The 14,175-nt window shown below is 40.9% G+C and overlaps 1 protein-coding gene across 1 annotated transcript in view; it reads left to right on the top strand.

Moving 5' to 3' along the window:
• The window catches only part of CNTNAP5 (contactin associated protein like 5), a 273,515-nt gene that overhangs the window by 121,416 nt on the left and 137,924 nt on the right, over positions 1 to 14,175 (top strand). Inside the window, exons 4-6 of the mRNA XM_031057766.1 lie at positions 1,526 to 1,673; positions 8,557 to 8,760; positions 10,695 to 10,879. Of these exons, the coding sequence (XP_030913626.1) occupies positions 1,526 to 1,673; positions 8,557 to 8,760; positions 10,695 to 10,879 (537 nt within the window). The remainder of the gene's footprint in view (positions 1 to 1,525; positions 1,674 to 8,556; positions 8,761 to 10,694; positions 10,880 to 14,175) is intronic.

Raw genomic sequence — 14,175 nt, forward strand, 5'->3', positions numbered from 1 at the left:
ACTGGGATTGTGAGAGATCATTTCAGTAACGTTGTTCATCTTCAGATGCAGGCAATAACAGCAATGAAATGCAAAGAATGTTTTAGGAAGGGAGATATATGTGGTCTTTTGCATTCATGATTGGGTGGAAAATAAGGCCTATTTAGGCCTATATAGAAGAGAATTTCCCCAAGTTACAGTTTTTGAGGTGAAATGAAATAAACAAGGTATGGTTTCAAAGGATTGTGCCTTATAAATGTTCCAGAATATTGTTTATTTAATATAGTTATAATAAATCAATTGAATGCTGTGTTTAGTAAAACAAGAATACACTGGATTTGAGGTTTTACATCATCTATAATAACGTTTGGAAAAATGTTGGAATGCTTGTATTTGAGGAAAAACAAATGAGTGGAGATGAGCCCCTAATCTCTTTAGCACATCCTTGAACCATCAAAATGAATTGTAGGTCTCCTTTAATGGGTTTATTCCAATTTTGATCACAATTACATTGTGTACGTGAATGGTGCCAATTTTTGAACTGTGGAAGCATTTTAAACTGGTACAACTTTTTGTGATGAAATTTTATGCTTACAAAATGCAGGACCTCTTTTACAAATATGGCTCCCCTGTGAGATTATGTTTTTGTGTGTTCTCTCTTTGCTTTTCATGTTTTACAAAACTGTTAGCTTCAAATTTCAATCCTAGCTGAATTACTGAAATGTTCTGAGGATTGCAGGAAGTCTGTGATATTCCTGGGCCAATATTACAGATAAGGGTGTAAAGATGAATTGAAAATGCTTCAGGCAGGAATACAGCCTTGAAGTTTTTCTGAAGGTTTGTCTTTGAAATCCCTCGGTCATTCTTCATCCATGAGAGAATTTCCTCTTGCTAAGTTATAATTGTGACTAGGGCCATTAATTTTGGCTTGCTGTTGCAGGCAATTAATTAAATAGGTAAGGAAAGAAATTAAATTATTATGTTTGCATGCTTTAACTCTCTTGGGTGCAAACACAGTCAAAATGCTGATTCTCCGGTGTACTTAGGCTTTTATCTCTGCCTGTTCCTTGCTTGAGCTTTCTGTTGGTATCTCAAAGTCCTGTTCTTCCCAGACTCTCAAGAACTTTAGTGGCTTGTGTCTATCATTTAGTGCTTCCATGAGTGCACCAAAGGCTAAATCAAGCCCGATCTTTCACTGTGCTGACAGGACTCTCACTATTTTAGGGGTTGATGGAGTATTACAATGCATGGGAATAGTCTGGCTTAGGAGAAATTGTGCAGCATCTTCAGTATCATCCCTATCTACAAGCTGCTTTTGTAACTCTGTGTATACATCCCCACTCTGCTGCGGTGCTGCTGTCTCCCTTGTTTCCCTTCATAAGAGATGCAGCAGTTAGCAGAAAACTTGACAATCAATTCAAATAATTTTACGTAATTTTTGAGACTAAGAATCGTGAAGAGGGGTGACAGTTCACAGCCTTTGTTCAGAGTGCTGCATTCGCCTCTTGTTGCTTAATGCCTCACCTAGGCTTTTTTGTCCTTCCAGGTTTTCACAGGGAACAGCAATGCTGACAGTGTGGTTCACCACAAACTGCTGCACTCGGTGAAAGCTCGATTCTTGCGCTTCATCCCCCTGAGGTGGAACGTTGGTGGGCGGATAGGACTGAGAGTTGAGGTCTTCGGCTGCTCTTACAGTAAGTGGCTACATCTTAACCCACATTTTGTAAAAGAGCTTTTACTTGGTTCTGGTGGTGCTGTGGGAAGAGCGCGGTAAAAGTTTTATGAGTTAAAATGTAACATGAAACACTTTGCCATTGTTTATTTTTTCCAGTCGCTGTTCTTGCCTTTCTGCTCAGGGATGTGGTGCCTGTCTCACTCAGCTGGTGAAGCCTCCTCAGGGCTGAGCCCACCACAGAGCAATTTGCTGCTTCTGGGAGAGCCAAGCAGTCACATGCTGCAAAACCTCCTGCCCACTGAAGGTCACAAGGCTAATTGGGAGCTCGATAGGGCTATATTTGCCTTAACAGTTCATTTGTGAGTTTAAGGCCAGTTACCTAGTTGTGAAGTGCTGTGGATTCTGCAGCTCTGGTTGTATTTGGAGCTGATGACTTTATAGCTTCAGAGTGCTGTCTGCTGATTTAATTGCCTTTACACGACAGCTTTTTTGGCCACTCTTAACACGTGATGGTCTTTGATGATATGGTCTGTAGCATTTTGGGCTTTGGAGCAGCTGGTAAATGTTGCTGGTTTGGGGTGTTTTGGTGACAAATCTTGTCGTAGTGCTGCAGATGTATGACCTGTGACTGTGGCAGACTGAATGTAAGACAAAAGGACTGACAGTGCTCCATTGCAGAAAATGGAAGTCCGCTCATGAGGAAATACAAGTCCAATATTTATTTCTCAGGTGACTTTGTGTTCATTTGTGTGACTCGAGATGCTGCTGGAAATGGGGGAGATTTTGTTGTGTAGAGTTCAGGGGATTAACAACATTCTACTGATAAATTTGGGGTGGTGTGGCACAAGTGACCATCATGTGACACCGCTGTACTGGTACATTTCCCCATTTAACTTAGGTCCTTATCTGTTCCTTCCAAGCACAGATAATGGGCTGTAGCAGAATAAGCATGAAAACTATTTGGGAGACAACCTAAATTCATCTAAGCTAAATGAAAGAGAAGTTTATTAAACTTTTTGAGTCACATGTTCCCACTGAACAAAGACACAATTTCAGGACTTTCTGGGGCCTTGTCACTGCCCGTGGATCTTAGGACTGCTTCACGTGGTTGCACAGGAAGATTCTTATGGTCTCTGTGTAGGTCTATTACATCCATTCAGCTTCTTCTAGATGCTGTTTGTCCACTTGTACAGGCACTGTTGACTGACCAACAACCACCTGGTCTGGATGTACAGTCATTAGGGCAAGAGACCTTTTCCAGGTATATTAGTGAACATGTAAACTAAAATCTGAAATTCAGAATCAACTGCCTTTGGTGACACAGGTGACATAATTCTGAAATAGCCACCTAATCTGTTTTCAAGAGCTTTCTTCTTCCAGACCTCTTGCAGTGAAGAGTATAGTCCAAACAGTTGCGTGACAAATAAAACTTGAACTTTGGGAAGATTGAAACTTTTGTGGCTGGTTTTTCTTTTTTTGGTGGTAGTCCATGTGATGTACTACATGAACACTACTTTCATGTCAGACTGTGGTTGTGTTTTCTATGATACAAAGATTTCAGAATCACTTGCAGGCTGAGTTGCCTTGTCTTATCATCTAAGTCTTCATCTTTGTCCTGTACCCTGTAGTTGTAGGAAATAAAAGCGCTTGTGCAGAATTAAGGTATGAGATTAAAGCGAGCCAGAAAAGAAATAAAGGGATTCATAAAACTTTTACAGGGTGTTGAAATATTCATTCCATTTATATAAATGTGCCATTCACATTTCTCTCTGGCAAATTGCATATGCCAAGCAATACCTGTCTACAAGTTGTGCTTATATAGTTTTACTGGCTTGGCTACTCCTAACCCAGACACACCAGCACTGTACAAAAGATGTTTGATCATTTTTAAAATGTCATCTTTAGTGGTATACTGACGGAATATCTGCTGCAGATCCTGAGCTGGTGTACAACTACATAAATGCATTTTGTAAAGTTGATAGCACAGACTCATCCACCGTGTTCAGCTGTAGCATAAGAAATATTAATAATCTGGGAAAAAATTTAAAATTGCAAAGCTTAAGTTTCTAGAAACAGGCTGTTGAACAAGCCAGGAAGGAAACTGAAATAGAAGAACAAGTGTATTGAATGTGCACCATTTTCATGCATGTGTCTCTATGTGCATGAAAGAAGGGGTGGGATGCTGAGAGAAGAAACAACATCAGCTGACACAAATCCATCTGTAAGAGGCATGTATGGCTTCCCTGCTGCCTGTTTAGGTGAATGTGATAGCCTTTGGCAGCAGAAGGCTCTGTTATCTCATTTTTGGTGTATGACCCTCCTATGCAATATTCTCTGCTCGAGAGGCCCCAGGAGCACAATCCTGTTCTAACTTTTGCAAGTGCAGCTTTCATTGATGGCTGTTTAGTAGGGGGCACATGGCAAGCATCAGGTCTTGTAGGTCACCTGCCAGGTGACACTCTGCCAGGACACAGCAGCAAAACATACTGAGGAATTCTGCTGAGTGCACTGGATGCCAAACTGAGTAACTTAGCCTGTGATGGTACTGTGCTGCTGCTGAATGGCACTTGCTGTTGTTCATTGCTTCTGCTAGAAATAATTTACTATGAATTTATTCCTCAAGCCTCCCTGTCAAACAAAAGAGCTTTCATTTTTTGTCTTTTTTTTTTTATCATCTTCTCTTTTTCTTTTCACCCTCTATTTGGATGCCAGTTGACATTGTTTCTTTGGAAAAATAAAAAAATGTTTTGAACAGAAAAGCTATTTCAGATTATGAGTGTACCTGATCCTATCCCATACCTATTGAATTTCCTGTGAATAAAGGACTCCAAGGCCATCATATAAGCTGTAATTCACAGATAGCCTGGTAAATGTTTGCTTTCTTCAGAAAGTATATGTTTAAATGAAATTGATTACATTTTTTAAAATTCCTGTAAATATCTCATCTGGTATCCTCAAAATAGGATCTTGAAAATAGGAAGGAGATGATGATCTGAAAACATACATTAATGTTTCCTGTTAAGAAAAGGATTGATGATGAGTTCTATGGAAAGTTCCATGGAGAAATACGTGTAACCCTTGCTATTCCTTTGCAGCAGTGGCTCGAGCAGTGTATTTGTAACAGATAAGCAGAGCTGCAGCAGAGGACATGCTCAGACAAATGGCAAACCAGTTGCTTTTGATGTTGGAGGTGGCAAGGGGCGACAAGTGTATCTTTATACTTGGGAAAAGTCTTGTTAGCTTAGCACAAGAAAAAAGAAAATTACTGGCACAATTGCTTTTATAGGATAAGATTTATAGGTGCATTGAAGATGCTGATCATATTCTATAACTGGTTAACAGCCAAAGGTGCATCAGCAGAATTGGGTGTATGTGCAGTTAACAGGCTGGGATACCACAGGAGAAACAATGATAGGGTGTGAGACAGGGTGTCTTGTGAGAGCAGAATTCTTCATTTGCAGTTCAGGACTCTGATTTCTCATATTTTGCTGTCATTGCTTTGGGGAATATGATCTGATATTGTGCCTTTTTATTAAATTATATTTTTGCAGGATTCTTTTTCTCTCTTTTTTTCTCTTTCTTTTTTTTTTTCTTTCTTTTCCCCCACCTTCCTTCATCCTATCCTTTGTCTTCCTATGAGATAGAAAATAACTCATTGCAGAGAACTGCTTAATGTCTGATGGTCCTTGACCAGTCATGTTTGTAATCAAATGCCCAAATTAAATACCTACATGATTGCTTACCCAAATGATTTTTGACAGGGATAAAGCTTCATGGCAGAACAGTCACCTCCAAAGTAGTCATCCACATGCATCCCTTGGGTTAAATGTCTGAGAGAGAGGTGGGCATGGCTTTGGAGTCATTCCGGGCAGTGAGCTGTGAGTGGCCAGGGGACACATCTGTTCAGACCAGGAGCTGTCCTCTTCCCTTCTGCCAGGAGTTAAAGATTCCGTTCATTGGTGCAAGCTCAAGACTGAAAGTTCTTGTCTCACATGGCAACTGTTCCTAGAGTTATTCTTGGTTTAGAATATCTTTGCTAAGTGTTCACGTTTCCCAAAGTCACTAGGAGGAAGGACTTTCTTCTTGAGTATGGCTGTGTATCCTCTCTGCTGCTGGGAGCAGATTGCTGCATGAGCAGGCTCTGTGCTCTCATACTGCTGCCAGCCTGTCAACAGCCTTGTTGATGAGGACAGTGTAGAGAAGAGCCCAGAATGAGTAAAGTCTGTCTTCAGGGAGTGTAAGAACACCAGCAGGCAGTGCAGGATGAAATCACATGTTGTGTTTTAGTCTGTTATTACTACAGATTTTCTGAGACTTGAAACATTTTGGATCCTCGTTCTCTTGCTGGAAGAGGGTTATGGACATACATGGACTACATAAGCACTAAGCAAACACCAAGCAGGTTTTCTGGAGTGGCTGTTTTTAACAGGAACCAACGATTTGTTGTCATGCAAACTGCCACTAATGACTTTTGGCTGCCAGTGTTAGCATCTATTTGACATATTCTCGTTTCATTCAGGGCTATTTATTGGCCAATGTGCTCACAACTGATAATTAGTGGAGCAGAGCTTTTCAGAAACAAGTTTTCCTTTGTGATATGCTCTGTAAATGTCAGCAGTAGAGCTCTTCAAGAAATCATGTAATGCTGTGGCTTAATGGAGAGTTAAGAACAAGAACTGAAGTGTGAATTTAGACTGGCTGGAGCCTTGGATCTTAGGAATAAGATTTAAAAAGGGCCACTTTTTGAGCAGCATTGAATCAGTATCCTTGCTTCTGCAGTACCTTTGGTTTTAAGAGCTAGGAGAAAAATCAACTTTAGTTGCAAAATGCTCTGGAAATCAAAGACTGTAAATTCTTTATAAGCTATTTCCTATTTGCTGCCTGTGTTGAAGTGAAACCATTTTTATAAGACACTTGTGATTTACTTTAACCAAATTGTAGTATTTAATGTAGTTAGGGGAAATTCACAAGAACTAAACTACCAATTTAACTCCCTTTATAGAAACTGGCAGTCAAGGTGTCAATAGAGAGAAGTCAGCAATTCTGAAGAAGCTGTTTCATAACACCTAATTCAGAAGTTAAAAACAGATGGCAGGAATACTTTCGTATTTGTGATAATTTCTAAACTAGCAACTGTTCCACAAATGCAGGGAAACAGCCTGTTATAATTCTGACATCACAGATAAGAAGTTGGTCTTAGTTTATTCAAGAGTGAATTTTCCCAGGACTGAGTTTCTTTGTAGTTTTAGTCTCATAAAAAAATCAGTTGCCTTGTGATTTGGCATTAAGTTGGCTATGGAGTTACAGAATTTTGCATCAAATTGAAATGTTGTGCTCCCTGCAAGTTTGTAAGTGTGCCATCAAACTCCTGTAGAAACTGTCATACTGATAGGCAGAAATTTTCATGATAGTTTCCATGGTAACAAATCGTTAACAGCTGTTTTATTTTCTGAGCTTTTAATAGTTGTTAATTGCAGACCTCTTTAATTTTTTCACTAAAAAAAAAAAAAAGAGAGAGAAAAGAAAGGTTAAAACCTTCTCCCCCAGCTCTTATTATTTTTGGTTTTTAAAAAGGAGCAGATGAAACTAGTGTAAATGCTTAAAAGGATAAAAGAGCTCTCAATGGAGTTTAGGTGACTTAAATTACTGACTTGAATCACTATACATTTGCTGACTGGAAGTCTTGACTATATGAACCTCTCAGTTATTTTTCAGTAGAAAATAGAAAACTGATAGCTTTGGTTTATCATTGAAATGTATGGTTTGCAAAGAGAGAGTCTACGTTCTTTCTTCTTGGGTGCTAGGAAGGTGTTACTTGGTTTTGTGCCTGTGCCTCAGTAGTTGTGTAGTTTAGTAAACCTCTGTTCAAATTCTTCATTGTCTGGTATTCTTAATTTTTAATGTTTTTTCTAAACAACAGAAAATACCAATTGACAAAATTGATACTTTATACATAAATTGTGTCAAATTGCAGTTGGATAGAAATTGGAATTGAAGTAATGTATGTCAGTCAGATGTTTGTGTACAACATATTAGTTAAAAGTATTTAAAGCTACCTGAAATATTCTGGTTAGGGATCCGTTAAAAATGTTGTTTAAAAATATTTTTTACTTAAAAGACAAGTTTATAAAACAGAGAGAGTACTTAAGGCTGCTGCTGCTGCCAAAGAAAATATTAATTGCAAGTGAGGAACAGAAAACTTGTTTCCTACCAGAATGATTGGGATTTTAGAGGCTGGCTGAAGGGGAAAATATGTTTCTAATAGGATTTTCAAAGGTGTATAATCAGTTTAGATGCCCAGTTCCCATGAAATTTCTTCAAAAGCTTTTTGAATTGATATTTGACTATCCCTGCCAGCCTAGTCAATTTGCATGCAGAAACATGGCTGCTAAATGCCCATCACAAGCAAGCAGCCAGCCCTCGGAGGCTGAGGGGAACCTTATCAGAATGCAGAGGTGGATGCAGGCATGGCTGACATGCAGGAACAGCTCAACAGACTCCTGTGAAGCTACAAAAGTGGAGTGAGTACTGAAGTGTTCAAAGTAATGAATAACATCCTGAATGCATTTGAGAGGAACAGCAAATGTGGCAAGGGATGTTCTGGAGATATGAATATGATGGGAGGCACCTGTTCTGTTCTCAAAAGTTAAATGAGAGAGAAGTGTTGTGTGAGGAAGGCAAGTGCAGAGGGTTCTGGTTTTATCCTCGTGTTCCCTTTCTCCAGCAGAGGGAGAGGATTGGAAATGGGTGAAATGTGGCTGCCCAAATGACCTGTACATCCTGTGGATGTACACTCAGAACAATACCTGACTCCAAACTGTATTTGAAAAGATCCTGAAAAAAATACAATCCCTCTTCTGATGCTGCCCCTCCTTGCTATTTTGCCATTTTCTTTCTTCCAGAGTCAGATATTGCAGACTTTGATGGCAGAAGTTCACTTCTCTACAGGTTCAATCAGAAGCTTATGAGCACATTCAAAGATGTAGTGTCCTTGAAGTTCAAGAGCATGCAGGGGGATGGAGTCTTATTCCATGGAGAAGGACAGCGTGGAGACTACATAACCTTGGAACTGCAGAAGGGGAAGCTCTCCTTGCACCTCAACCTGGGTAAGGGTAATTAGGATTATGGTTTTGCATATAAATCTATTATTTTTATTAGACAGTATCTGCAAATTCCAGCTGATATCAACAGAACATTCTGTGTGCTGATGTCATGCAGGACATGGTGGCTGTGCTAAGAGACCTTGGCTTCTCTAACTAGTGTTGAGCAAGGCAGAACTGCTCAATGGCTACTTCTTATTCTTCACATAGCTCATTTTTCTTTTTCCTTTTTTTTTTTTTTTGCATGTGTGTGGGATTTTTATATTATTTTTAAGAACAGCGTTCTCAGGAAGTGATCTTTGGACTGCAGGAAAGGCTTATTTTTGGCTTGTGTCTAATTTTTTTCCATTCACTCAGTGATTCAGAGCTGAGCTGAGAATACAGAATTTCAATGATAACATTCTGGTCAAAACATTGTTCACACTGCTGTATGTTTCCTTCCTGAAAACTCTGAATATTCCTTCTTCAATATCTGTAAGGCTATCACTGTACAATCATGTTGGATCAGAGCATCAGAGGAAAGGCTGGCTTATTTTTTTCCCATAGAAGGATGCTTGTTTTTTTCCCTGATGGATACACTGAAGCACTTTGATAATGGTAGAGGCTACTCCAGTAGGAATGATCATACCCCCCCTCTCCCAGCCTTATTGCAAAATCTTCACTGGCTTCATCTGTGGGTGTCCCATGGTACTGGCCTCAGCAGTCTCTGCTGGCTCATGTTTCTCATACTGAGGGGTTTAAGTTGGGCATTTTTCCCCTTGTGCTTAATTATGTTTGTTTTAAAAATCAGTAACTATTTTCCACAGCTGTTGGACTTCATTTTTACATAAGCTCATTAATTGTTGAGTCCCCAGGTTGTGCTTTCTTTCTTTCCTTCTTTCTTTTTCAGCAAAGTTTGGAAATGATAATGCATAATTTTCTGATTTGGAATTTGGGTGTTACTTGAACCAAAAAACTACATCCTGAAGCTCTGAATGGGGGAATCTACCCCATTGAATTGTCCTCTCACAATTTTTTTGTGCTAGGATAAGGATATACTGCAGTTAATTATATTGTGTTACTTCTTCCAGAGGAGATACTGTTGTGAATGTGTATTCTGAGATGAGTTGGGTTTTTTCTTCAGCTGTAGCCCCAAGTGTACAAAATTTTAGCCATTTCAGGTCCTCTTTTTTGCACTCATATGTCATGACAAGGGTTTTAATTACTTCTCTTGAATCTGCTTGCATCTTGCCTGGCAGTTCTGGAGCATGTGTTCTCTCCATTCTGCGGGAATGTAAAAGAGGATACACACTCCCTTTCAGTGAGGCTCTGAAGTGTTCAGACATGTAGCCAGCTGGAAAACAGAAGAGTGCTTGAAATTACTGGGTTAAAATTACCAGCCTAAATATTTTTATGATTTTTGATCTATACTTTTGGAGAGCTAGGCCAGGTTTAAGAATATTTATGAGCTGATCAAAACACTCTTATTGCTTCACTGACTAGTACCTTTTTTTTTTTAAACAATTTTCTTCTTAAAATTCAGAAAGCATGGAGTTGACACTGAAGTGTCAGGAGTGGTCTGGTGATGTGATTAGACAGAAAATTTGGTGTTACCCAAAGGAAGCTCTTAAGCCACCAGGACCAAAAAAGCCTGGCAGAATCAAGGATACAGACAAAGTAATAACATCCTGCCTGCTGCAATGTGTGAGTGCAGCATCTGTAACACCTCCTGGTTCATCACAAGGATTTCACAAGGAAAGAATGTGTGTGTGGTGGGGGGGTATACACACATGTATGTGAATGGGACCCAAGGAGTCTAAGGCAGTCTTTGAGAAGGATTTGTTTCCAAGAGCTCTGGCTTGCATCCTGGAGCTCTGCTCTGTGCTTTCCTTGAGTCCCCATGGTCCAGTTAAGAGTCTGGAGGTAACTCTGGTGTCTTGTGCCTCTCTGTGCCACTCCAGGGGACTCCAACCTGCACTTCAGTAACAGCCACACCTCTGTTACCTTGGGCAGCCTCCTGGATGACCAGCACTGGCACTCAGTTCTCATAGAACGCTTCAACAAGCAAGTGAACTTCACAGTGGACAAGCACACCCAGCACTTCCGAACAAAGGGGGATTCAGATCACTTGGATATTGATTATGAGGTGCGTGAAGCCCTTTAGGTTTTAACTTGTGAGTTGAGGTATGAATTGCTATAAAGTGAATATGATGGAAAGCAACCACCCTATGAGCTGTTTTTTTCCAGCAAAGATCATTATTTAATATTTCCTTCCTAGAGGAATATTTCCTTCCTTCATACTTTAGCAGCATAAACTATGTCAGTGTAACCCCATAAATGCCAGCATCAGAAACTGGCAAATCTCTCTGCAAATAGGCATTGCATTATGTTTGTACTGAAAAGTATGGCAGACTTTGAATAAATGAGAAGTCATAGCCTGGGTTCTAGTCAAATATTCAGGGAGCAGCTGTGTTCTCATCTCCAATATGATTTTAATGGCATCACTGTGTACCATCCCTGCATTGGATTGAGCATGACTGTGGGGATTCCAGCCTTGAGTTGTCCTTCTATCCAGACACCACTTGCTTGAATTACAGCTCTCCACATAGAGATGAACAGGTGAAAATTATTGTATTCCCACCAGGAGTGAAAGACCTCCAGTATACAAGGAAGTTTTGTGAGGTGGGCATCTGTTTCTTCTCCCAGCTAGCAAATGACAGGATGAGAGGAAATGACCCCAAGTTGTGGCAGAGGAGGTTTAGATTGTATAGCAGTAAAATCTTCCTTACTTAAAGAGTGTTCACACATTGAAATATTCTGCCCTGAGAAGGGGTGGAATCATCATCCCTGGGAGTGTTCCAAAGGTGTATGGAAGTGATACCTGGGGATATGGTCTAGTCATGAACATGAGGGTGCTGGGTTGGACTCAGTCTCAGAGGTTTTTTCAATCTTAGTAATTCTGTGATTCTGTGACTCTCACAACCAGCAGCTTGACCCAGTTCCCTTCACATCTGAGCATGTTGCAGAGCATGCTGATCTAGGGAGCCAGAGCAGCTCAGCAGAGGAAATGTCCTGCCTGCCAATAAACCTGAGCCTGCTGTGCTCCTCTGCCAAGGTGTGGCAGAGTGCAGTTTATATCACTCCAGCAGTTCAGTGCTTATGGATGATAGCTGTTTAAAAAGAACCTTAAAGCCCTAAATATCATCATATCTGTACGCAAGGCAGCTCCTCATCTGTTGGCCATCGACGCAAATGTGTGCAAATTCCTCCTGTTCATTTTTATCCCCTTGTGCTTGTCTGCCAAGTCTTCCTTGCCCACAAGGCTCAGGGTTGTGCTTGCACAGAGCCATCGCCCTGTCTGGGTGTGTTGAGCTGGCACGGTTCACTGCTTCAGAGACCACAAGTTCCCCCTTTGCACTTTGAATTCATTTCTCTGGAAAGGATCATTTTCCGACACACCCAAGGGAAAAAAGCAGACAGCTCAGCAGTGGCAGGTGCCTCCTCTCTCCTCGCATCTTCCAAAGGAAATTCCTTTCTTTGCATTTCACAAAGCAGGGTGGAGAGAGTGATACCTGTCCCCTGGCACTGCTCTACCAAATCATGAGCACATTTAGTAGGGTCAGCACTTGGAACAGTGGGATTCTGCAACAGCTTTAGGGTGAACTATTAGGGGCCAAAACTGTAACTGCTTTTAAGATGGAGTTGAGAAAAGCCAAATAACTGAGTCATCAGCTTTTCTGATTTCAAAATAATGAAATTTCTTACCTCTTGCTCGGTGCCAACTAGGGGAAACTCAGGCTCCAATCTAATTTACAGAACATTTTTCCAGATGTTCAAAAATAGGGAACATGATAGAAAAGATCTCCAGGTGTTGTAAATCAGCATCACCACCAACAACTTTGGCACTCAGACCTTGTCCCCTGAGCTTAGTTTTTCAGTGTGTTTTTTCTCCATTTGCACTGAGAGAGTCTTTCAGTCAAACGTTACAGCAATGCAGTCTACTGAAAGTTTATCTCAGCACACTTTAGGGATTAAAGGCCTTACTGAGGGTAATAAAATCATTGCTTTCATAATTAAAATTATTACCAATCACAAAGGAAACTGTTTTCTTAATAATGCTTTGGTGTAATTGATATTGATTTTTCTTCTGGTTTTGAAACCCAGTACAGAGTCCCTAAGCAGGAGACTTGAAGAATAGAACATGAAAGAAGGAAAGTCTGGCCTCTTAGAAAGAACTAATGATTCTCACTGAAAAAAAAAACCAAAACAACATTGCTATCAGATAAGCCCTCATGCCAATAACAAACCTGCAAGTGACGTAAAGTAGCAGTCTGCTCACTCTTTATTTCTCTGAAGTGATCAATTAAAACAACTGAGGTGCAAGTTCATTAAGAACTTGTTTTCAAGTAAATGTTTTCAAGGTTACCCAGGGAGGTTTCACTTGCTTATGTATCCCAGCTCATTAGATGGAGTGGGAGGAAAAATAACCCCCAAATTGCCCTTTATTTTTGTAATAATGAGCTGAGGCAAGGCTTTGGGAATTGTGACAGGGGAATAGGGCTGACCAGGTTCCAGGAGCTGGCAGCCTGTAAGCAGTGCCACACAGCAGTGCGTGCTCTTGCTGCAGTGGATGCAGCAGGATTGCAGCACAGGTCCTGATCAAGTGTGGCTGCAGGATCCCCATTATATCACTCACCATGCTGCTGGCTGTGATGGGAAAAATGAGTAAAACTTTAGTGGTACTGCCAGTAATGCTTTGCCAGAAAGGTCAGTAAAGTTAATTAGAAATGAGCTGTGACATTTGGAAAATGAAGGCAAGATTATCTGAATTTTTTGGGGTTGTGGAGTATGGTTTTCTTTCTTTTCTTCAGAATCTAAACAATTATGCTGTATTTGGGCAGCTTAATTTTCTTAGGCTCTTTGTCCTCCCAGGGCTTTCAGCCTTCCAGTTGAGTGGGGAGCTGTAACCTGCACAGTGTTCACATCTGCCAGTACTGAGACAACAGCACAGCAGAAGTTTTGTGCAAATGTGTAGCCTGCAGAACTTCTCCATTACAAAGCTCAGTCCCAAATGCCACATGTGACAGTTGTAAAGACCAAAGCACAGGGAAAGTGCAAGCTGCAAATGGGGTACTTGTGTATGTGATAGTACTCTTCTCTGGCTGAAACCAGAACTGCTCAACACATGGAAAGGAGTGACCGCAGCTCCCAGGCAAGCCCAGAGCTCTGAGGGCAGGAAGAGTTTATTCCCCCATTGCTCAGAGCTTCCTGAGCACTGTGGGCTGCAGCCTGGTGTCACCCTCTGGGCCAGTGGGGCTGTGGGTTGCACACTGTGGGAAGGTTTCCTTGTGTGTGGGAGTTCCTGGAAGGGGAGCTGGTGGCACTAGGCTGGTGTGCCAAGGCACTTCAGAGCTGCTCCCAAAGCAGTGAGCTCTCTGTGCA

Source organism: Geospiza fortis, unplaced genomic scaffold, assembly GCF_000277835.1.
Source record: "Geospiza fortis unplaced genomic scaffold, GeoFor_1.0 scaffold112, whole genome shotgun sequence".
NCBI lineage: Eukaryota > Metazoa > Chordata > Aves > Passeriformes > Thraupidae > Geospiza > Geospiza fortis.